The sequence below is a fragment of the Phacochoerus africanus genome, chromosome 3 (genome assembly GCF_016906955.1).
Source record: "Phacochoerus africanus isolate WHEZ1 chromosome 3, ROS_Pafr_v1, whole genome shotgun sequence".
Taxonomy (NCBI): domain Eukaryota; kingdom Metazoa; phylum Chordata; class Mammalia; order Artiodactyla; family Suidae; genus Phacochoerus; species Phacochoerus africanus.
In genome coordinates, this window is record NC_062546.1 from 149,630,742 (window position 1) to 149,656,517 (window position 25,776).

General features: G+C 40.7%; 2 protein-coding genes across 3 annotated transcripts; one reads left to right on the forward strand and one right to left on the reverse strand.

Moving 5' to 3' along the window:
- Positions 1 to 1,822: 1,822 nt before the first annotated feature.
- PRKRA (protein activator of interferon induced protein kinase EIF2AK2) lies at positions 1,823 to 24,481 on the reverse strand. Its single transcript, XM_047772974.1, has 8 exons — positions 24,342 to 24,481; positions 23,610 to 23,779; positions 19,699 to 19,780; positions 16,905 to 16,983; positions 15,760 to 15,877; positions 12,562 to 12,656; positions 5,878 to 6,052; positions 1,823 to 2,492 (listed from the first exon to the last, which is right to left on the reverse strand). Exons 1-8 carry the CDS (start codon positions 24,404 to 24,406, stop codon positions 2,335 to 2,337), a joined length of 942 nt encoding a protein of 313 aa, XP_047628930.1. The 5' UTR covers positions 24,407 to 24,481; the 3' UTR covers positions 1,823 to 2,334.
- On the forward strand, positions 24,118 to 25,748 carry LOC125123335 (neural Wiskott-Aldrich syndrome protein-like). 2 transcript variants are annotated; one of them, XM_047772976.1, is made up of 2 exons: positions 24,118 to 24,856; positions 25,359 to 25,748. In XM_047772976.1, exon 1 carries the CDS (start codon positions 24,389 to 24,391, stop codon positions 24,827 to 24,829), a length of 441 nt encoding a protein of 146 aa, XP_047628932.1. In that variant the 5' UTR covers positions 24,118 to 24,388; the 3' UTR covers positions 24,830 to 24,856; positions 25,359 to 25,748. The 2 variants fall into 2 exon arrangements, 1 of the variants encoding a protein (XP_047628932.1); XR_007134033.1 differs by lacking the exon at positions 24,118 to 24,856 and adding an exon at positions 24,917 to 24,995.
- The last annotated feature ends 28 nt before the right edge of the window (positions 25,749 to 25,776 follow it).

Here is a 25,776-nt window from a genome sequence, read left to right on the forward strand (position 1 = left end):
TGTAGTACAGCCGTCATGTTTTTTATTCTGCGCCATGTGCTGCCCTTACCCTTCCATGAATCAGGTTCAGGCATTGTTCTCTTCCACCAACTGGCTACAGAGGATCATTGGCAACAGGCATGGCCTTTTGGAGGGGCACTGGTTGTACAGTGCTGGATGTCATGGGAGTCCAGGCTGCCTGCTTATGTAGCATGCTGCCCCCTGTCCATATCTGTGTTTGGTCCCTGATGTATCTTCCATCTTTCAATGGATTGCTACACAACTCATCCCAACCTTAAGACTTGATGGGACCGATAGAACCCAATTCATCCATGGTTTTGACTATCTGGCTACCAAGCATCCCTCCATCAGGTGCTACCAGCAGCACAGCAGGAGCTGTTTGTTGAAAGGCGCTACTTTTCTGCTATAGATGGTAGGGTCTTGATCCAGAGTCCTTCGTGTCTACACTGTGGTGTTCCCACTGGAACATGTCATAAACCCCACATAGCATATTTGCCCACTACTGATGCATGTAATAAAACAGGCCTAGTTTTGTGTTCAGCCTATTGGTGTCACTCTGCGAACATGGATAATAGTATAACCAATTAGACTAGTTAAGAGCCTTTGCAAAATGCTGTTAAAGAACACCTGTGGGTGCAGATAACTCCCTAGAACATCTGGACGGTCTGATGGAGGTGACATTTGAACAGTCTCTCTAAGAAGGCATGCCTCCTCCAGAGCCAGAAGCAGGGAAAGCATAGGCAAAAGGAAGAGCATGACTTCTGGGTACCTTATACTTAGATCTCACCATTTTATCAATACACTTGAACTGTTCAGAACCCAATCATACCGTCCTTTGCCCGTCTGACCTCACACCTCCTCTTCTTATTCTAGTGCCTTATGAAGCCTCCCCCTGATTTATCACGTCACAGTGGGCATTTTATTGTGCAGAAGAGTCTGATGTCATCTCTAGGGTGAGTTCATTGTGCCCTCTGTATTCCAGAGCTTCATAAACACCCAAGGTTAATCCAATTTTAATGACCCATAAACTTCAGTTAATGCCTAAAATTTGTTTCGTCTTTTTGTGTTCCTTAACCTCACCCCAAAAAGTACCTATAATCCCATGATTTAATTGACATAGTTTCACATTATAAACTATAGAAGTTAAATGCCCTTTCAAGCTTTAAATAAGTTGCACACACTGATTTCCCTTTATTATGTAGGTTTATTATTTTCAAAGGATTGCACTCAGGTATAATTTTTCCCAGACAGAAAAACGCTTGTTACATACTTCCTGTTGGATCAACATATGAGATCGTCCAAACCTACCTTTATCATCGAGAGCTCTCTTTCTCTCTTAATGCTACTTTTGTAGATCAGGGAAAGCCTATCAGCCGGTGCTAACAGGTGGCAACTTGAGCTGTTACAGGATAATATGTGGAAACATGAAAGGCAAAATTAAAATTTGTTCATGAGACTTATTTCCTTACCTTTTAAGCACTCATTACTTTGTTGGAAACATTCTTGTAACTGAAATTGAGTGCACTGGAAAATTTTTTTCTGTAATTCTAGGGCTTTTTCAACGAATTCATCTATAAATGGTTATGTCAAAGAAAAAGCACTGCATATGCTTAGAGAAAATCTGAAAGCAATTCAACACACACACACACATATATATTTATAAATTTTTGCTTAGGCTATAGGTTTGATTACCTTTGACTTTCAGAATTAAACTAGAGCTATGTAAATAACACACTATCCACATTAAATGTTATTCACAAGAATGGCTAAAAAGAGGGCCACAGTCAAGTCAATAGCACTTTAATAAAATGAACACAGCCCATTGTAACAACACCTCTTTATTACATGAATCCGAATACACAGCAGACCAATAGTGTTCCCTGAAATTTAACAATCACATTCGATAAAAGCCTGATAGTGCGTTCCTCAACACTAATTCCAAGGGGCTCCCTTTGAAGTCCCTTTATAAAGCCTTGCACGAAGAGGTTAAGCACCAGTAGGAAAGACTGTTGCTAGCAGTTTTGTTTTACCATCATCAACAATGACAAACATGCAGTTTTCTCCTTCTACGTACATGGCATTGTAAAATGGGTGCTACACTCTGCCTATGGTACAAAGTTTATAAATACAATATACCAATACAAAGTTGAAGCCATTAAAAACAGCTTAATATCAACTACTGGGAGAGAATGAAATCGGAGTGCCGATGGAATCTAGGAAGAGCTTTAGAAACAACACACAAACTCAAACATTATAGTAAACATTTTACTTGGGATAGGGTAAAAAGGGGAATTTCTTATGAGCTACTGAAGGGTTTTCTAAGTTGTTCCAAGTTTACTTTCTTTCTGCTATTATCTTTAAATACTGCAAAGCGTTGTGAGCTGCGTCACTCTGTGCATTGCCACAGGAAATCCCAGAGCCGTGACAGACTGTGATGGGACTGGTGGACAGTTCAGCGAGACATTGGTACTGTCCGTTGGCACTCAGTTCTTCTGCAATGACACATTCAAACATGATGATTAGCACCACGTGCATATAAAGCAGATCCTTTGTAAAAGCAAACAGTTAAAAAAAAAAAAAGCAGCAATACAGTTTTGATGTAAGTCTTTCTTCCTAAGCATCCATGGTATACTACTCTACTTACTCATCATCTTTGTCATCCTTGTACAATTGCCCAGGTACAGCCATTTCAAACACAGCTGTCCTTAATCACCTGGGGAACTTTAAAGAAATACAGGTGCTTTTGCCTCACTCCAGCCTGCTCCATCAAATACTCAGAGTTAGGGATTAGAAGGGCCAGATTCCTACATTTCCAAAAAGCTCCCAAGGTGGCTAGTTGAACAGTGACGGCAAATTACTGAACCATAGCAACTTCTTAAAAAGGGAAAAAAAACATTTGCTAGAGGACTGGAGAGACTGTATTTTCCGTCATGAAGTCCAGTTATTTTTAGTAGATATCTGAACAGAAAAACCATGGTTCAGGGCAAGACCTCCCTTGTGACATCATGTTCTTTGGTTTTAAGTCTGTGCAGAGAGTTTAATTCCATACTGTTATAGGGGTTAGGATGTTTTAAAAATAATACCTGAACTTCAAAAACAAAGTTTTCTCATCAACTGATGAATTACTCTTACTAAGGATAGCTTAATGAGACAGGGAAAGATGCAGAAACAGGTGAGTTATAATTTCTTTAAAGTGGTTATGATTAAATGTTATTTCAGCTAAAGTTAGTATAGTATAAATTGTCCAGATAGAATGGGATTATATAGTGTATGAAGAGGCTTTCTAGTTCTAGTATCTAGGTTCTTTTCTTTGAGATAAAAGTCACATAATATCAAATTCAGCATTTTAAAGTGAACTTATTCAGTGGCATTTAATACATTCACAAGGTTGTCCGAACACCACCTCTATCTAGTTACAAAACATTTTCAACAGTTCTTTTTTTAAAAAAATTTTATTTATTTGTGTTTTTTCTGGGGCCGCACCCACAGCATATGGAGGTTCCCAGGCTAGGGGTCTAATTGGAGCTGTAGCTGTCGGCCTACGCCAGAGCCACAGCAACTCCAGATCCGAGCCGCATCTGCAACCTACACCGCAGCTCATTGCAACACTGGATCCTTAACCCACTGAGCAAGGCCAGGGATCAAACCTGCAACCTCATGGTTCCTAGTCGGATTCGTTAACCACTGAGGCACGACGGGAACTCCCCGTTTTCAACATTTCATCACCCCAAGGGAAAACACCATACCTACTAAGCAGCTGCTCCCCCAGCCCTTGGCAAAACCAGTCTATGGATTAACCTATTCTGGATAGTTCATGTAAATGGAATCGTATGTGACTTTTGTGTCTGGCTTCTTTCACTTAGTATGTTTCTGAGGTTCATTCATGTTGTAGCATATATCAGAACTTCAGTCTTTTTTGTGGCTGAATAATATTTCATGTATTTACCATAATCCATTCATCTGTTGATGGACATTTGGGCTGTTTTCACCACTTGGCTATCATGAATAATACTGCTTTAAACATACGTGTACAGGTATTTGTTGGAATATCAGTTTTCAATTCTTTGGGATATATGCTATTTACTTAGCAGTAGAGTTGCTAGGTCATATGATAACTCATTTGAGGAGCTACAAAACTCATATTTTCCACAGTGTTGGAACCAGTTTACACTCCCACCAGCAATGAATGAGGGCTACAATTTCTTGACATCTTCAGCAACACTGGTTATTTTCTATTTTATTTATCATAGCCATTTTAGTGGGTGTGAATTGGTATTTCACTGTTTGGATTTGCATTGTCCTGATGCTTAATAATAGCGAGCATCTCTTCATGTGCTTGTTTGGCCATTTGTATATCTTCTTTGTAAAACACTGAGGTTCTTTTGAAAGTAATTGCAAAGAAATCAGTCAAATTAACTGAACATGATTTTTAGACTTCTGTTCTATATTTATAAGAACTATTTTTTTAAAAAAAGAACTATTTAGAAGCATTTCAAAGGTATCATTAATTCATAATCTCAAAAATCATCTTCTGTTTCCATTTTTCCTAGCTTCAAAACCTTCCACAGTCATATTCATGACATGGCTTATTCTTCTCTGTATCTCAAACACCCAACAAAGGATAGCTACTTAACAATTATTTTTTGAATGAATGTTCTCTCATGCAGCTACTTCTTCTTATCATCTTTCTGCATCAACCCCCAGGTTCTGAATCATTTTCAGTATATTAAAACTTTGCACCTGACTCATTATTCAAACCCAAAGCAGCAGAGAAAAGCAGAAGTTATTTCAGCCTCTAAACACCCTATTTTCCCAGTGCTAGCTAGTAGTTCTGGTAAGTTCCCACAGGTCATTGAGACTGGAATAAGGAATATTATATTCTTCACAAACTAGACTGATATTAAATCATGACAATCCACACACACACATTAGCCAGTTATAAACTGCATTAAAAGAAAATTCAGGGAGTTCCCGTCATGGCTCAGCAGAAACAAATGACTAGCATCCATGAGGACACAGGTTCAATCCCTGGCCTTGTTTAGTGGGTTAAGGATCTGGCGTTGCCTTGAGCTGTGGTGTAGGGCACAGATGCAGCTTGGATCCTGTGTTGCTGTGGCTGTGGCGTAGGCCAGCAGCTGTAGTTCTGATTTGATCCCTAGCCTGGGAACCTCCATATGCTGCAGGTGTGACATTAAACAGACAAAAAAGAAATTCACTAACTTGCATTCCAGTCTGTCCACATTTGTCTATAAGAATGATTATGGGCTAGAGAAAACATAGAAGTTGATAGCTGAGATGAAAGAGCTATAAATTGACTTTTCCCCTTTATCTTCCAGAACTGGCACAGAGACAAAGTGGAGAGAAGAGGTCTGTGCCGCCCCCAAACCTCGTGCTTGTTCCAGAAATGTGAGTGCCTTTTTTATTTGTCAAGGTGCCCATCAGGGCTAATTTAATAGACACTATATGTGCAAGGATTCTTTTAATTTGGCTCTGTCACTGACAAGCTATGTTATCTTAGGCAAGTGTCTCAACCTTCCCATGCCCTGCTTTCTTCATTTATATATAAGGATGACAGCATCTACTTCACAGGATTAGAGTAAGGATTCTGTGAGTTGAAATGTGTAATGTCCTTAGAACAGTCTAGCATGTAGTAATTCTACAAATTATAGCTAATGTTTTTATTATAACTGTATAGAGTCCCCTCTATTTTTAATATTTATAAGAATGGGAGGTATCAATGATATCTATTACTGCTCTGGTAATCATATATAGTCAGAATCCCTGATCAATGAAAAAAATCATAATAAAGATTTTGTTTCTAAAAAATTTTTGAAGAAGAAACATGTTTTGGGATAAGCCAAAGTAAAAAAATCATACCTATATCCAAATATGTTATATTAAAACCTTGCTCCTTGGCGATTTCACTGAGCAGCTGGATGTAATCTGTGTTTGGAATACTGAGGAGGCTTCTTTTCAGTAAGTTGATCTTCTCACCAGGGGAATTCCTCAGCGAATGCCAAGTACAACCTAAAGAATGTCCTACCACATTTGTCTGAAAAGCAGAGATGAAGATTAAGGACTCTTAACTTAGACTGGGTTCCAACACTCTTATAAGTATTAAGTGCTCACATTTAATACTTTATAAAGAATGTTTAAATGGATAACATTTGATTAACTTTTCAATTTAAACAGCACAAACAAGTACACATTTAACAAATACCATGATGTTAAAACAGAAGGATGTGTGGAGTTCCCGTCCTGGTGCAGCGGAAACAAATCTGACTAGGAACCATGAGGTCGCGGGTTCAATCCCTGGCCTTGCTCAGTGGGTTAAGGATCCGGCGTTGCCATGAGCTGTGGTGTAGGATCGCCGACAAGGCTCAGATCCTGCGTTGCTATGGTTGTGGTGTAGGCTGGCAGACCCCTAGCCTGGGAACATCCATATGCTGCAGGTATGGCTCTAAAAAGCAAAAACAAAAAAACCAAACGGATGTGCAATTACATACTGGAAGTATTTAGAAATAAACAAAAGTATAAAGGTCTCAGTCAAATTTTCTTTTTTCCTTTTTTTTTTTGTCTTTTTGCCTTTTTCTAGGACCGCTCCTGCGGCATGTGGAAGTTCCCAGGCTAGGGGTCCAATTGGAGCTGTAGCTGCTGGCCTATGCCATAGCCACAGCAACGTGGGATCCGAGCTGCATCTGCGATCTACACCATAGCTCATGGCAATGCCAGATCCTTAATCCACTGAGCAAGGCCAGGGACAGAACCCTCAACCTCATGGTTCCTAGTCAGATTCGTTAACCCCTGAGCCATGAGGGAAACTCCTCAGTCAAATTTTCTGATGGTGATGTTAAAATATGTAACATACTTAAGAGCACCATAAACAAATTTAGAAACATAGCTGACTCTTGAACAAGTGGGGGCTAGGGCAGCTGACACTCCTCACAGTTGAGAGTCTACATATAGTTAATAGTCAGCCCTCTGTATCCACAGTTCTGCATCCACAGCGTCAACCAACTGTGGAGGGTACAGTACTACAGTATTTACTACTGAAAGAAAAATCTGCATAGAAGTGGATCCAAGCAGTTCAACCTGTGCTATTCAAGGGTCAACTGTAACCGAATGTGCGTAGAGTGATTTATAAATTAAAATAGAAAAGATTTTTTGTATTGTTATGGTTTCTTGTATTAAATACCCATCTCTATAACAGACAACTACAAACCAGAAAACACAGAAACAGCAGAAAAGGTTAAATGTGCAAGTTTGTGAACATGTCATTCAAAAGAATGGCATGATGTCAAAAAATTATCAGACTTATCCCAGAACCCAACCAAGTTTATTTTTTTGTTTTCTTTCTCCTTTTCCTCTTTTCTTTATTTCCCCCTCTAAACCTTTTCACTTCTGTTATGAGAATGCTTTACATTTTCCCTGTTAGTTTATGGTTCTTAAATTACTTTCACATATTATGACATTAGAAAAACCACAAAATGGAGTTCCTATTGTGGCACAGCGGAAACGAATCCAACTAGGAACCATGAGGTTGTGGGTTTGGTCCCTGGCCTTGCTCAGTGGGTTAAGGACCCAGCTTTGCTGTGAGCTGTGGTGTAGGTCACAGACAAGGCTCAGATCCTGCGTTGCTGTGGCTGTGGCATAGGACGGCAGCTGTAGCGCTGATTGGATCCCTAGCCTGGGAACCTCCACATGCCACGGTGCGGCCCTAAAAAAAAACAACAACACACACACAAACCAACGAAACACAAAAAACTACTCTCTGAAGTAAGCAGGGCAACCCATCCTTAGGTCTTATTTATCAATGAACTTAAAAGAAGTTAAGGGATTTTCAAAAGATCATAAAGATGGCCATGATAAAGAACTGAGTAGGTGTTCCCACTGTGGCACAATGGGATCGGCAGTATCTCTGAAGCCCTGGGACACAGGTTTGATCCTTGGCCCAGCACAGTGGGTTAAGGATCTGGCATTGCCACAGCAGAAGGAAAAAAATAAAAGAACTGAGTAATAATTTACAAAATTTACTAAATAGAATTTTACATTCCTTCACTGGAACTTTAAAACATACTGTTTTGTTTTTTTTAAATCATTGTTCATTCATAAAGTAAAAGTATGCCTGTAATAAGAACAAATACATAATGAAGAATAGTCTATTTTCCTTACCATCCCTCCCCAGACTTCTGCTCCACTCCCCAGAGGTAAGTGCCATTAAACATTTCTTCAGTATGCTTCTATAAATGTTCTATGCATATTTAAGCATATACACATAATCTTTTTAAACAAAAATGATAGCTTACTCTTCTATATCCAATGTTATTCATTTTTCTCGTATCATTGCTCATATATGCACTACATTTACCTCAACAGTCTCCAACTATGGGTTTTAGGTTGTTTCTGGCTTCTTGCTTTTACTAACAATGTTACAATGAAACTTTTGCACTTGGATGACTTTCTTTGCAGAATAATTTCTAGAAATAGAACTGGTGAATCAAAGAACATGGATGCTTTTAATTTTGATAAATACTTCCAATTATTTTTGAACCAATTTATACTTCCATCAACTGTCTTGGAGGGTGTTTGTTTTCTCACACCCTTGCCAATACCAGGTATTGTCAAACTTTGTGCGTTGTGTCAATCTAAGGTGAAAATAGTACCTTGTTTAACTTGCAAGAATAAAGTTGAACATCCCCCCCCCCCACCCCCGAGCTATTTGTTTGGCTTCTGGGTTGTCATTTTTATTGATGTGTAAGCTTTATATATGGTATTGGAGTCCCTTCATAGCCATGTGTTGAAAACAGTTTGTTCTCACTTTGTTTTTATTGGTTTTATATATAGACATTTTGCTGTGCAAAAGGTTTTATGCAGTTAAATTTACGAATCTTTACCACTTCTAGGTTTTAAGTTATGCTTAAAAGGCTTTTCCAGGAGTTCCTATCGTGGCACAGTGGAAACAAATCTGACTAGGAACCATGTGGTTACGGGTTTGATACCTGGCCTGACTCAGTGGGTTGAGGATCCGGCATTGCCATGAGCTGTGGTGTAGGTCGCAGGTGTGGCTTGAGGGAAGCTCTTCCATGTTTTCTCATATAATTTCAGTTCTGATGTTTACATCTTTGGTCAACTTGAAATTTATTTTAAAAGAATAAGGTGCAACATGCAACCTAAATATGTCACATACGTGTCTGTGTGTACATTTTCACCCCAAAATGTGGCTGTAAGTTGTTTCTATACCATTTATTGAATAATCCATCATGTTATCCACTGATTTAAAATCTCACCACTGCCATATACTATTTTCCTATATGGATTAGCATCTATATCCTCTGTCTTTTCTGGTACAAATATCTATTTTAAACTACCAGAGTTTTATAGTATGTTTGATTCTCTGATGGGGTATAACCTCACCTCCTGAACTCTTCAGTTTTTTTTTGACTATTCTTAAGTTTATTTTTCCAGATAAACTCAGTCAGGCTGTATTAAGGTCCAAACTTAATTCTGGTGGATTCTGACTGAGACTATATTACATTTTTATCTACTTACAGTATTGAGTCCTTCTATCAAAAATAGGTAGCTTTACACTTAAAACCAATTTCTGCTAAATTCCTCCATAGAGTTTTAAAGTTTTTCTCACTTGAGTCCTGCACATTTCTTTTTAAGTTTATTCCATGACAAATTATCCTCTTTTCTACTGTTGACAATGGGCTCTTCTGCATTCTACTTCTTAGTATTTGTAAATAGGAAAACTATTGATTTTTTTTCTAGTGCACTTCTGCAGGACATATTTTCTATCTTGCTATAAAATGATCAATGTTACCAAGCTTCATATATTTTGCTAATCAAAGTAATACATACAACAAAAAAAATCAAATAGCACAGAATTATAAAAGCAAAAATCCCCATCCCTACCTTCAATCCCCTTTCCGGAAGCAATAACTGACTTTCTATTTTTAATTATTCTGGTGGTTACCTTTGTAACAGAAATAATATGAGAAAGTTATTGATTTTATATATTAATCTTATGACCAGTTACCTTGATGAACTCTTATTATTTCTAGTAGTCTTTCTCTAGGGTTTTACAGGGATACAGTCATATTATTTGCAGTTAATGATTGTTTTCATCTCCTCTTATTTTCAACCTCTTACTGCTTTCTCTTACCTGATTACGTTGGTTGGTGCTTCTAGAAGAAGGTTTTAAAAAGCAGTATCAGTGTGCATCCTTGTCTTATTTCTGAGATTAATGGGAATGGATTTAACATGTAAACATGTAACTATAATTTTGATTTTTTCCTGAGGTGTATATTTTAAATTACAATACAAATATTTTAAAAGTGTTTATCAGCAATGATTGTCAAATTTTTTTTGCCAACTTTTGAGAGGATTATGATTTTCTCCTTTGACTCATTAAAATGATTATAGTAACAGCTTTACCAATATTGAAATACCCTTGCATTTCTGAAATAAACCCTATTTGTCTACAGTATATTATTCTTTTAAAGTTCTACTGACTATTAAGGTGTTTCACGATATGGGAGATTAATCCATACTTATATCCACTAACTCCGATTATGTTAGTTCTGAAAAGTAAAATTTAAAAGCTTCCCATATGTTATATACATATTGCCTGGGAGAATTTAAACAGCATTGAAGATTATCTCTTCCTTTAAGATTTAACAGAATTCATCTGCAAACCTGTGTTTTGTGATTTTGGTGTTATCTCTGATCCAATTATAAAAGAAATGAATGCAATATTTTATATTTTTCTATCAAAAAACTAAAACCAAAATTATATTACTTATAATCTTTTTTTCCTACAGAATGAGTCCCTATTTTACCATAAGTTTAGGACCCTGCTTCACTTATTTCCTACCTAACATACTACTCTTGATAATGTACCACAAGATATATGTATCTACAAATATCAGAATCTCAAGTAATATACCATGAGTATCCAGATCTCTTAAGCTCTGTAGCTGCCTACTCAATATCTTCACTTAGCTCCTCCACAAACACTTCAAATTCAATATATCCTACATTTAGCTCATTCTCTGCTCCCCCTCAAATCCTACTCATCTTTTGGGTGTTGCCCATATTACTGAATGGAATCACCATCTACTCCAATAAAAAAAAAAGTTTATTTCCCCCTTTTTCCTTACTCCCGACATCCAATCAATTACCATGCCTCATTCACTTCAGTATTCTAAGTAATTTTTAAATGGACCACTTCACCTGAACTACCTTAGTCTAGACCAGCATCACTTCTCATCTGCTTTTCTATGACAATACTGTAGCAGGTCTCTTTGACTCTAATAGTCATTCATTCACCATAATGCAGCCAGTGGTTTTCCCTGCAATGTATAAATCAGATCTTGTCCTTCCCAGATTAACTTTATCCTAAGGGTAGTACATAGTCATTAAATAAAGTTCCATCTCCTTAATATATTTCTGCAAGAGTCAAACCCTCTTTACGCCTCATTGAGATCCCCTCCTTCCAACGCTATGCTCCAGCCATCCCAAACTACTTGGGGCTCCTAGACCACAAAAATGTGTTACTTCTGGAGCTTTGTACCTGATCTGTCTTTCTTTCATTCATTCATTCATTCATTCTTTTTAGGGCTACACCCATGGCCTAAGGAAGTTCCCAGGCTAGGTATCAAATCAGAGTTGTAGCTGCCGGCCTACCCCACAGCCAGAGCAATGCCAGATCCAAGCCACGCCTGCGACCTACCCCGTAGCTCATGCAACGCCTCATCTTTAACCCACAGAGCAGGGTCAGGGATCGAGTCTATGTTCTCTTAGATATTAGCTGGGTTCATTACTGCTGAGCCATGATGGGAACTCCTTTTTAAAAAAAATATTTAATTTTATTGGAGCATAGTTGATTTAAATGTTGTATTCATTTCAGGTGCCCAGCAAAGTGCATCAGTCATTCATACAAATACTTTCATTCTCTTTTCCCATATAGGTTATTACTGTACATGGTCTTCTCTAAAATTCTTTTTCCTGTTCTCATTCTATAGTCTCAGCTTAGATATTATTTCCTCCAAGAAGTCTTCCTGAAACCCCATCTTAGTTGGAACCTTTTCCTATGTTCCCAAGAAGCCTATGTGAGGATGAGTCTGTAGGGATATTTCTCTTTGAGTACTATAAACTCCTTAGGGCCAGAGATATCTTATTATACGCCGGTATCTGGCATAAAGCTTGGTACATAATGAGTTCCTTAAATGTATGCTGAGTGGATAAAAGAGTGGATAAACCAAGGCATGGGAATGAATTGTCAGTATGAAGGCAAAAGTGTCACTACTGGCCTTCCATCTTTGGATACCATCATATTATTCTGAATTTGTGCTTCTCATGCCCTCTTACCTGGTCACCCCTGTGACCCTGACTCATATAAAGCAAACAGCTAAAGTTGGGGTAGTATATAATTCAGCAATTAAGAGATTTTTAAAAACTGCAACTGTGAAGTGATCTATACAAAAAGAATCTAAACAAGCTCCTATAGCAAGAGACGCTTAATCACATTAACACCAGAGATCTCTGATCAGTACTCACCAAAGAAATGTGGTTCTCTGGAGAAATGTTACTGAACTTAGCAAGAAATTTCTCAGCGGCATTTCTTTTGGCTTGTTTCTTTGATGCCCCCTTTCCTAAATAAAGAAAATAGATTTGGAAAGGAAGTTAGTGTCCACAGAGAATGACTAAATGTTTAAAGTACTGTGTTTGCATGAAAAAATGCTCAACATCGCTGATTATAAGAGAAATGAAAATCAAAACTACCATGAGATATCGCCTCACACCAGTCAGAATGGCCATCATTAATAAATCCACAAATAACAAGTGCTGAGGGGCTGTGGAGAAAAGGGAACCCTCCTGCACTGTTGGTGGGAATGTAAACTGGTGCAGCCACTATGGAGAAGAGTTTGGAGATACCTTAGAAATCTATACATAGAACTTCCATATGACCCCACAATCCCACTCTTGGGCATCTATCCGGACAAAACTCTACTTAAAAGAGACACGTGCACCCGCATGTTCATTGCAGCACTATTCACAATAGCCAAGACATGGAAACAACCCAAATGTCCATCGACAGAGGATTGGATTCGGAAGAGGTGGTATATATACACAATGGAATACTACTCAGCCATAAAAAAGAATGCCATAATGCCATTTGCAGCAACATGGATGGAACTAGAGAATCTCATCCTGAGTGAAATGAGCCAGAAAGACAAAGACAAATACCATATGATATCACTTATAACTGTAATCTAATATCCAGCACAAATGAACATCTCCTCAGAAAAAATCATGGACTTGGAGAAGAGACTTGTGGCTGCCTGATGGGAGGGGGAGGGAGTGGGAGGGATTGGGAGCTTGGGCTTATCAGACACAACTTAGAATAGATTTACAAGGAGATCCTGCTGAATAGCATTGAGAACTTTGTCTAGAGACTCATGTTGCAACAGAAGAAAGGGTGGGGGGAAAAATGTAATTGTAATGTATACATGTAAGGATAACCTGACCCCCTTGCTGTACAGTGGGAAAATAAAAAAAATTATAAAAAAAAAAATTACTGTGTTTGATCAGAGAACAATCTCCTGGTTTTTGTACACCATTCTTTGACCTGACATCTTTGCTTGGTGTGCATTAGGCAACTATTAATTTTTGCATTTTGAAGGAATTTCTTTAATATTTAGTAGTTATGCTTTGTTTTTCTTTTCTTTTTTCCTTTTAGGGCTGCACCCACTGCATGGAAGTTCCCAGGCTAGGGGTCGAATCAGAGGTACAGCTGTTGGCCTATGCCACAGCAACAAGGGATCCAAGCTGCATCTGAGACCTCTACCACAGCTCATGGCAGCGCCTGATCCCTGACCCACTGAGCAAGAGCAGGGATCGAACCCGCATCCTCATGGATACTAGTTGGATTCGTTTCCACTGCACCACAACAGGAACTCCCATACTTTGTTTTTCCTTAATAGTTACATTTCCCTGTGTCTAGCTTTAATGAACTACATGTAGTTTAATTCTTACTAAATATTCAAATTTACTAAGGGACATTTGAATTACAAGTCCTATTATAATATAAATCTTACTATTTCTTACTTGTGATCTCCTGTACAATGACAACTACATGGAGTCTCCTCCTTAACATGAATGAGGAGGCCAAAGGAGATGATGGAGTTGAAAGACACCACAAATATCATCCACCTCCATGCTTTACTTTGCACATTTAAAAACTGAGGCCCAGGCAGGGAGATAAGCAATTTGCCTAATCTTGCAAATCAAAGACTGCCCCAAGAATGAAAGCTGAGGAGTTCCCGTCATGGCTCAGTGGTTAATGAATCTGACTAGGAATCATGAGGTTGCGGGTTCAATTCCTGGCCTTGCTCAGTGGGTTGAGGATCCGGCGTTGCAGTGAGCTGTGGTGTAGGTCGCAGACGTGGCTTGGATCCCAAGTGGCTGTGGCTGTGGCTGTGGCTGGTGGCTATAGCTCCAATTCGACCCCTAGCTTGGGAACCTCCATATGTCGAGGGAGTGGCCCAAGAAATGGCCAAAAAAAAAAAAAAAAGAATGGAAGCTGAGGTTCCTACTTCTGGCCCAGTGTTTTCTGCCCTAGCCCACACTGAACCTTGAGGGCAAATGCTTGCCTATTACTTGAAACTAATATCCACCCAAGGTAACATCCATTTCAAGCCACTTTAAAAAGGATAAAAACAGGCTGGAGAAGTTAAAATAGGAATCCTCACTATTAAGGAATCCTCGCTTTATTAAGTGACTTTTTTTCTCATAGTTTATGGCCTATAGAGCACAGAGGTTGCTGTAATTCAAAAGGTTAATTACTATTTTATTTTTATTTCATCGCAATTTTTTGCCATCAGCCTCTTACGAATCATCTTGTTTTCGGAATTCCCATTGTGGCTCAGCAAGTTAAGAACCTGACTAGATCCCTGGCCTTGCTCAGTGGGTTAGGGATCTGGCATTGCCGTGAGCTGTGGTGTAGGTTGCAGCTTCAGATCTGGTGTGGCTGTGGCAGAGGCCAGCAGCTGTAGCTCCCATTCAACCCCTAGCCTGGGAACTGCTATATGCTGCAGGTGTGGCCCTAAAAAGAAAAAAAAAAAATCTACTCCTAGTCTTCCTATCTTCTAGAATAGCTATTGAAACTCCAAGATATTTACTACTGCTTTTTTCTCCAACATGACTTTTAAGTCACTATCATATCAACAAAGATTGTTTAAATAGTTGATTATTTGTCTTTCCATTACCAACCCATGATTTTAAAAAATAACAAAATAAGAAGGACAAGTATTCTTCTTTTTTTTTTTTTTAGGGCTGCACCTGTGGCATATGGAAGTTCCTAGGGGTCAAATTGGAGCTGCAGCTGCTGGTCTACACCATAGCCACAGCAACGCCAGATCCGAGTTGTATCTGTAACCTACATCACAGCTCACAGTAACGCCAGATCCTTAACCCACTGAGTGAAGCCAAGGATCGAACTGGCATCCTCATGGATAATAGTTGAGTTCTTAACCTGCTGAGCCACAATGAGAACTCTACGACAAGTATTCTTAAGCCAAATATTTACACTTAGACTCAACTAGAGAAAGTTAGAGACAGTAGACTAGGAGTGTGTCATTTTTTTTTTCTCCAGAGGAATATTTGAAAAATCACAGCATAAATTTCTATGCTCATTTGTCATCTCAAAATATTTCAAATGTCTTCAATTGTATGAGGGTAAGAATAAATAAGTACCAGTTTCCATGAATGACTCTAGCCTGCAAATTGTGGTATATTCTCTCTTGTGCGCAGGTCCTCCCTCCTGGGAAAGGGTATATTCTGGAAGTCTCCAGCCATGATGAATAGCCAATTCCTAGAAAATTGAGATGAGGCTTTAGTAGTCATTTTTACTATGCAATGGCTCAATCACATACATATTCTTTCATGATTTTGCTCTCATTTCTATTTACATGTTTGCAAAGAATAATGATATTCTGCAACGAAAAAATGAGAGAAGACCCTCTATTTCCCAGAGATATTCCACATTTTCTATCTGATAGGCCCATAATCCTAAAACTGAAGCAGTTTCTTGCTGTGAAGGATGTTCTCCCATTAGGCTGTAGTGAGCTGACATCAAAGAATTCGAAAGAAAAGTTACTTTCATCCACTTTGGGAACATCCAAGAGAACATCTATAGGACTCGTGGCCATCAGTTCCGAAAGCCTCTCCCCTCCTAGCTAGAACCTTCCATACACACAGCTGCCTAACTGACTGCATTCGATCAAGAGCAGATGAGCAGACAGCAAACACACACACCTGAACAATGTGAGGAACAAAGGGGAAGAGAACTACAGAAAAACTCTTAGAGCAGGAAAGAGACCACAAGACTGGTTGGATAACAGGGAGGGGACTTGTCCAACAGAGCACATGGATAATCCGTAAGAAGGATCTTCTACACACACAAATTCAAAGCTGAATATATTTTTTTTGGTAGAATTAGCAAAAAAGCAGATAACTTCCTTTTTCTTGAGTTAGGTAACTCGGGTTCTTTACAAAGTCTTCTGTCTCAACAGAAGTAGAGAGATTTGTCACAAGAGTGGCAAGAAATATTCTAAAAATATAAAACACTCTACCCATGTGCACTGAGGTCCTGTTGATCTCAAATGAGAATTCCACAAACCAAAGGCAGATACTGTATATGGGAGAAAATCCAAAATGTAAATATTTAAATAGGAAAATAATTTCAAGTTAATGCTTTAATATCTAATGACCATAACTTGGAACACAAAATATTATACCATCTAATCTTAAAAATATGAGTTCCTTTTCGACCCCTGTGATAATATCAACATTTTTTTCAGTAGACAGAAAGTTAAGTACGGAAAAGCTGTGCCACTTACCTGTAATGAACCAATAGGATTAAGCTGGTTCTTTGGTTGCTTGGAAGGGTCAGGCATTAAGGGGTCAGGAACTGCAAAGCTAAACATTTTTATAAAGTATTATAAAACAAAGGAATTTCCCCAGTTATTAAATAAAGGACAAGCACTTTCCATTCAGCTCTCCACACCTTTCCTCTTGTATTTCCTTTGACATGGAATGCCCTTCTTGCCTTCCTCTTTTATGAGAATCTAATCTATCCATCTTCCAAGGTACACTTCAACACTATTTCTTTTCAGAAGCCTGTTCTTTCGCCCCAGTGGAACGTGATTTCTCCCTTCTTTGAACCATTTTGACATTTGGTTTGACCTTTCCTCAACCAAATTATTTTTATCTTATGTTATATAGTCTTAACAACACATGTAATTTGTCTATCCCTCACCACGCCTCTCCCTTGCCCAGACTGTGAAATCCTTGATAGTAGGGTCTAAGTATTACTTACCTTTATAAGCCTTGCAGTGCTTTACATATAACAGATGCTCAATAAAAAATATATTTAAGAAAGCATATTCTTGTTCCAACCACACAAAAACGGAAGACTAACAAATAGCCAGGAAATTCAGCCTGGTGATATAAACCATACAGATCATAAATCTAGTTTTTTGTTTTGTTTTGTCTTTGTTTTTAGGGCCGTACCCAAGGCATATGGAGATTCCCAGGCTGGGGGTCTAATCAGAACTGTAGCTGCCGGCCTATGCCAGAGCCACAGCAACGCCAGATCCGAGCCGTGGTGACCTACACCACAGCTCACGGCAACACCGGATCCTTAACTCGCCGAGCAAGGCCAGGGATCGAACCCACAACCTGATGGTTCTTAGTTGGATTCGTTTCCTCTGCGCCACGATGGAAACTCCCAAATCTAGCTTTTTAACCCAGATAATTACGGAAGACTTGGTTTGATCTATCATCTGCTCCAGGCTAGGACAATCCTCCTAAGATTTATAAGTATCCTGCATAAAATAGATGGCTGGCATGAATCTGATTTCAGTATGTGGAGACTGATTAGGGAAAAGAGAACAACCTCTTCTAAGTAGTGTGAAATTACTAGTTACTCGGGTGATGGACGTCTAATGGGAATAAGCTGTATTCCAGGTGATTACCACCTAGGCAGCTGAAGAGTCATTTCTTCCATGACCAATGGGTTGAGTTACTGCCACTTCCTCAAAGTTCTTTTCCATCTGCCAGAATTTCAAGCTTTACATAGGCTGATGTGATTCACTTACAATACTGTATACTTAAGATGCCCAAATAATTGTCATGGAGAAGTGAGAATGTCTCTGTATCAAATCAGGTCCTTTAAGACTGATTTAGAGTTTAGTAATCCCCATCTTATCTGTTAAGAAGCACTAATTCATAGCAAAGTTGGTGAAACTTTTTGGCTAACAAAGTGAAGTGGCCATGTGCAGAAAGGACACTCTGTGTGCTCGTTTCTTTTCTTTGTGTCTCTTCTAGGGCTGTATCCCCAGCATATGGAGGTTCCCAGGCTAGGGGTCGAATTGGAGCTGTAGCTCCACAGCCACAGCAATGCAGGATCTGAGCTGCGTCTGCAACCTACACCACAGCTCATGGCAACGTCGGACCCTTAACCCACTGAGCGAGGCCAGGGATCGAACCTGCAACCTCATGGTTCCTAGTCAGATTCGTTAACCACTGCGCCACGACGGGAACTCCTGTGTGCTCATTTCTATGAATATATGGAACACACTGGATTGCACAGAAATAGCACGGCCAGTAAGGGGAAAATCCAAAACCTGCCATGTCATTTGGCATGTCCAGAAAGGTAGCATAAATCATTTATAATATACGTCCCTGGAGTATCAAGCATCATTTTGTGAGATCCAAGGCTTTCTCTGGTTGGTTCTAAACTATCTGAAGGGGTAGTCCTAGTGGTTAGGACTCGGCCCTTTCACTGCTATGGCCCAGGTTCAATCCCTGGTCTGGGAATTGAGATCCCACATCAAGCTGCTGCAAAAACGGCCTACTACGGTTTATAATCATTTAGAAAAAAAGGAAGAACACCGCATGAGAACTTAAAATCCATCCCTAAACCAAAAGTTTTGCCATGGTTGGGAAACAAAAATCCCATCCTAAATTCCCATGGGCCTCTGCTGTCAGCTAGGAGCAGATAGAGCAGACTGTACTCTAGGTATATTTGAGTGCATGTAAAGAGAAGAATTTGAAGGCAAAGTGTGCTCCTGGATGTGACCATTTGAAACCAAGAGATACTCCAAGACCAATACTCCTTCCAAAAGCATCTAATGTGACAACACATTTATTCTGGAAAGATATGTCAAGATTAACATCCCATTTAACACCCTCTTGTATCTGGTGTATTCTCTAGTAGAAGGAAATCTTTATCTCCTTCCACATTAGAGTTCCTTAAAGAGTACTTTTAGCTGATTTTTTTTTCCAGCTCACACCTTTTCTAGCTCTACCTTCAATGCAGAAATAGTCTTTAATACAGTAAGATATTTGCCAGAAACACCTTGGTTTTCTACTGTTGCACCTCATCTGGGGAAAAAAAAAAAAACTTAAAAAGCCTAGTTCCTAAGAGCCTTCATTTAATCGTTAGTTGCTGGTTTTCATTTCTTAAGCAGAAAGTTGTCTTTAGTGGATGACAAGTCTTCACAAGGAAATGGAATTTTAAACTTGATATTAACAAGTTTACTTTGTTGCTTTTGTGAGCATGTTCAAACTTTTAGTCTTACCTCAGTCATGATATTTTTGAGCTGCAGAATACAAAGAAATTTAGCTCACCAAATACTTGCATTGGCTTTCAAAATGTTTATGGCAGCCTCTGCAGCTCTGTGCTTCGCCAGCTTCTTACTTGTACCTTCACCTGAATTAAGGTTAAAAAACAAACAAAAACAAAACCTCTTTATACGCTGTGAAAATGTGAGGTTTGCACAGATCTTTGCGTAATACAAAACGAAGTCGCCACATTTTATATATATACTAGATAATAAAAACATACACTACATACAGTTATACACTGAAATAATATATTTACCATATGAAATTAATACATTAGGGAGTTCCCGTCATGGCGCAGTGGTTAATGAATCCGACTGGGAACCATGAGGTTGCCAGTTCAGTCCCTGGCCTTGCTCAGTGGGTTAAGGACCTGTCATTGCTGTGAGCTGTGGTGTAGGTTGCAGACATGGCTTGGATCCGCTGTGGCTGTGGCATAGGCCAGTGGCTACAGCTCCAATTTGACCCCTAGCCTGGGACCCTCCATATGCCAAGGGAGCGGCCCTAGAAAAGACAAAAAAAAAAAAAGACAAAAAAATACATTAAAAAATCTCTGTGATTTAAAAGTTCTACATATTTAATACTACGTATACCTGACAAAAACCTTTATTATGTCTGCATTATATGTGCTTATTATATAAAATGATAATAAAGTAGATCATATCATACCTTCTGAAGAAATGCAATTTAATATTTTATTCTGCCCTTATTTCTAGAGAGGAAATTCTTCTGTAGCAAGAAGTTTCCTTTAAAGTAGCCACTTACAGCAAAACTGTTTGACAGCAAAACGTGCACAATTTTACTCTAACAGCCCCTCCTATACAGGTCACGCTGCTAGGCTAAGCATCATGGGTACCTGTTGGATACAGTGTGGGAAGGTTTCGATAGGGAATAAAGTGAGAGATTATGTGATGGGTTCTCCATACAGTCTGTTTCCCTTATGTGGGTAGCTAAGGTGACAGAAGGCAACAGCCCTGACTACTCACTGAGACTGATGTCTAATTTCAGTTAATAAGCCCACAGTCCCTTGTAAACTCCATTTTCCTTCTGAGTTCAAACTAAGTGTTGAGAATCCTTCTAAAGTGGTATCAGAATGTTGATGTCCATTCGTCTGGTGTGGAGAAAAGAAAAGGGACATGGAATACATGTCAAGCATGGCCCTCAAGTGTCAGAAAACATACAAACCATACACATTTATCCACTAATACAGGTATTAGGGATATACAGCTGACCCCTAAACAATATGGGACTTAGGGGCATCAACTCTCTGCACTGTTGAAAATCCACCTATAACTTAAGCCAGCCCTCTGTTTCTGTGGTTCCTCTATTTCCAGCTTCCTTCATAACTTCAACCAACCATGGACTGTGGGTACTGCATTTACTACTAAAAAAGTTCTGTGTATATGTTGACCCACATCACTCAAAACCATGCTATTCAAGGGTCAACTGTAGTAGAGAGCTAAATGGAGTCTCTGAGCTAAAGAGTATATAGCCTAGTGCCTGAGATTTTTGTCCATAAAAAGAGATCTGAAATATGGAGGGTTACAGCAGCCCCAAGTGCAGGTTGTAGGGTAGGCTACAAAAGGCACAGCTCCCTCCCATACTCTTGGTAAGGATTCAGGAAGGTTTCATGAAGGAGGAGATAACTAAACAAGGACTTGAAAGATTAGTAAAAGTTAGGTGAAGAAAGCTGGGGGATTAGGGAGGGCTGGTGGGCAGAAAAAAGGGAACCTGCAAAAGCTAAGAGGCAGCATGGCATATCGTACTCTCAAGCCCCACATCGCTGGGGACAGTTAAGAGCTTGAGGGAAGGAATTGTGAGATAAAAGGCTAGAGAGTTGAAGGGTAGGAGAGGTCAAAGAGTGATCTCCTAAATTTGTACCTCTCAAACTTCAGAATCTGCCTGGGAATTTCGTTAGAAAGCATGTTCTGATCTAGTAGGTCTAGGCTGGGGTCTGATATTCTGCACTCCTTTCAAATACTCAGATTAAATCAATGCTGTTGTTGATCACACTTTGAGAAGTAAGGTTGACAGTCACATTAAGAAATCTTTAATCATCCAGAGGGTGATGTGAAAAACAGAATGGATTTTAAGAAGAGGAAGTATATGAAAAGATATGAATGCCAGAAAGAACACTATGGTTTTTATGTGGAAAATGGACACAAGACTAGAAGCTAAACGAGCAGCTTTGAGACTGTAGCTATAATCCAAGTGGCTTGGACAGTAGCAATGTGAAGATGAGAGAAGCAGGCAGATTCAAGATATATTTAGGGGGTGTTCCCGTTGTGGCTCAGTGGTTAATGAATCCATGAGGTTGCGGGTTTGATCCCTGTCTTTGTTCAGTGGGTTAAGGATCTGGCATTGCCGTGAGCTGTGGTGTAGGCTGCAGATACAGCACAGATCTGGTGTTGCTGTGACTCTGGTGTAGGCTGGCAACTACAGATCTGATTCGACCCCTATCCTGGGAACCTCCATATGCCACGGGTATGGCCCTAAAAAGCCAAAAAAAAAAAATAGGAGATATTTAGGAAGTAGGGTTTGGTGGCAGACTAGGAAACAAGAGGAGGGAAGGGAAAGGATCAAGAAGATGAAACTCAAATTTCTACTGCGAGCAAATGGGTGATGAAAGGTGCTTCTATTGTGCTGGGGAGTGCAGGGGAAATGTGTTTGAAAGAGAAGATGGATTCATTTTGAGTCAGAGACTGAGGTGTCTTTGGGTCATCCAAGTGAAAATGTCTAGCAAGCACAGGCTGTTACACTGTTCTGTACCTGGGCCTGAGCTGAAGACAGATTTCAGAATTATCAGCCTTTAGGTAGTATTTGAAGCCATAGAGACAGATAAGCTTGCACAGGAAGACAGGGCAGTGTGAGAAGAGTAGGAGGGCTAAGCAGTTGCCACAGGTTGTTAACCTCTGATCTAAAACTCACGGGGGGGGGGGGGGGCTACTTTTTCTTGAATTTTCATCCAACATTTACAAATAGACCAGCTAAAGCAGTAATGCAATGCTTATTCTATGATTCCTGTGAGGAATCTTCTAGCTAAAATCTAGCTACAATCCACCTGCCCCACACAGACAAAAAAGATCCCGAATTTTTTTTTAACGTGGCTTCAATTGAAAATAACGGGGACACAAACAAATGATGCCTTCAGATTACCAGATGGTGGAACTTCAGCCTTCCTGTTGAATATTTTCCTTGGCATTCTTCCAAATTAAATTTAGTAATCAATATTTTTTGTGTTTGCAATTAAATACATAAGAAATAAAATGTCTACAGCTGCAAATGGGCTACTTCAGTTATTATTTGCTCTAGCTCAATGACCATAGGTGAATCTGAATTTTGAAACTTCACTACTATGTGACCTTGGGCATGTTTCTTATAATCTCTCTGAACCGATTTCCTCAACTGTAAAAAAAAAAAAAAAAAAGGAGGTAACATCTTATTTAAAAAACCTGTACAGTGTCAAGAACTAGAAACTGCCACACAACATTGTAGTTGCTTGTTGCTTGCTTAGATACAGAGTCCAGCATGGTACAATGGGTCCAAAGTGCCAAATGAGTCCAAACAGAGGGGAGCAGCTCAGAAAATTCTGAGATCATGCCCTCTGCCATCTGCTATAACCTAAGAAACTTGACACTATCTACTAATTCAGCTATGCCTGCTCCAAGAATCTTTCCCGCTTCTACCTAATTCTTGGAAGAACCCTAGGAGGGTTCCAGGGTATGTTTCTGAGCTTCTCTTAGTATCTAGGGAAGAGAAAATTAGAGAATCAGAGAAGTACAATGATCCGGGAAAGGTCCCAGTTTCAAGAGCCTGCTCCTCAATGATGTCTCTAGGACACTTTTCAGAACAGAGAAGCAATACCAGCTCTTGACAGCCAACCTACAGGGTCATCAGGGTTAACTGTGCATACAGACCTGTGCAGGTTATGTCACCAACGGTTACTCTGAAGGTGAAAGTGGGCACGTGTATTTGCACATCGGATCTTTCACATTCATAAACCGGGATGTTCTTGGTCTTCATGCCGTATTCGTGTAATACCTGAATTGGTGTTTTCCCCGGCTTAGCTGTAATCATCTTCCCCAAACTGCAAAAACCAGAAAAAGCTGTGCTTTGCACGTCAAAACGGGGAGGGAAATAGAAGCATTGAGACTAGTTTTAACAGCCCCTAATGGTGACGCCGAAGGCACCGAAGCTGCCCTTCGGTCAGGGCCAGACTGGAGAGGTTTACCAAGCCTCCGGACCCCGCCGCGGCGGGCAGAGGGCAGGGGGACGGAGGTCTTTAGGGAGATAACTTGAATGCGGGTAGAAGGGAGTAGCAAGGAAATCGGGAGGCACGCACGGGAGTTGCAATCTCCTAGGACCAAGCCTACAAAATCCACCCGGGCTGCAGCGTGCCACCTCCTCCCACCCCGCGCAGCCCGAGGTCACAGGAGGGGCGGGGCTGGGCCCGGCTGGAGACCCCGGCCGGCGCGCCAAGAGGGCGGGGCCGAGAGCTAGCCTCCGCTCCAGCAGCAGCAGCCAGGACGCGAGCGCCAGGAAGGGGCTTTACCCAGAATGCCGCTGGACAGCCGGCTCCCCCGCCCCCTCCTCTCCTGCCCACCACTCCTGGCCTTTCCCGGCTCGGTCCCGACCGCCAGGGCACTGACCTGAAGGTCCCGCTGTCCTCGCGCTCCAGCGGCGGAGCCGCAGCGCGATGCCTGCTTTGAGACATTGTGAGAAGGGACGGTTTTCCAGCGGGAGGAAGAGCAGTGCGGAGCTACGTTCTCGCTCACCGGGTCGGCCGGTCCCCGAGAGAAGCGATCCGGCGCCGACGCCGCCACCTCCTCCCCTCCTCCGACACCCCTTCTCCTCCCCTCTTGCGTCCCTCCGGGGGACGGGCGGGGTGGAGCCTCTGTGCAAGAGCACGGTTCCCCGTTCTCGGTTCCCGGCCACGCCCCCTGCTGCCCCAGCTCAGGCGGAGCTCCTCGCCAGCCCCGCCCACCTGCTCTCCAGGCTCTCTAGTGCCCTCCCCGCCCTCCCCGCAGCCCCAGCAGTCCTCAGCTGCAGATGGTGCCCCGCCTTCTGCCCAGCGGCTTTGAGGAGACCGCAGTTCTGTGTCCTTAAAAGGAGGCTGTTTCCTGCCCAGAGAGGCTAGTCCGCGGGCTTGCAAGCTTCAGAGTCTGTGAGGCCTGCAGCTCAGCCTTTTTTTTGAAGGGGTGGGTGGGAGGGGGGAAGAGGACGATTGCGTCACTTTAAGAAAATGATTTCAAAATTTCAAATGCAAAATTGCCAGAGAACCTGCCCCGGTCTGGGCCCGAAACGTGAGACTTGCAGTATATTGGCTCCTGAAGGCTGCGGGTGGGCTCTTCCTGTCGCTGAAGCCTGCCATTAGGTGATCGTGGAGACGTAGGGAGACCCACTTTTTTCACCCGGGGTGGGCTACATTGTCTTCGTCGACTGCTGAGTGCTAGGATAGCGGGTCCCAGCAAGACACCTTAGGTGTAAACGAAGGCTTTTCTTTGAACCCAATTCCAATTAACTGCTGCTTCTGCACACCTGTGTTGCTTGTAATGGCGTTTGCCTGGGATGCACCACCTTTGATGGGAGTCAGCGACATGAGATGTCCTATCGCTGCTAGGGGTTTTGCTTGCAGAAATAACCCCTTGTACTTTCTCGTTCTGCAGGATTGCCTGGCACAATACTGATCACACGAAGAGACATTTTTGGAAACTTTTGTTGTTAACTCTCGAACCCTGGATACTTGAAAGCAAAGAAAAAAAAATCCGGATCTAATCAAAGTGATTTATATTACTTGAGGCTTGGAATAAGTCTGTTTTTTCTTCCCTCCCTCCTCCCTCTATAGATGTATATCTATACTATCCATTGTTATGTTTTAGTGAATGTCTTATTGAAGGTACCACATAGCCACTACTTCAGAATATGTTAACATCCACATAGCTATGGCAATACATAATTTGACTCAGATTTGTTTCTAAAATTTACTTTTAGCCGTAAAATTCCTAAAAAACAAGCCTAGGAGTTCCCGTCGTGGCGCAGTGGTTAACGAATCCGACTAGGAACCATGAGGTTGCGGGTTCGGTC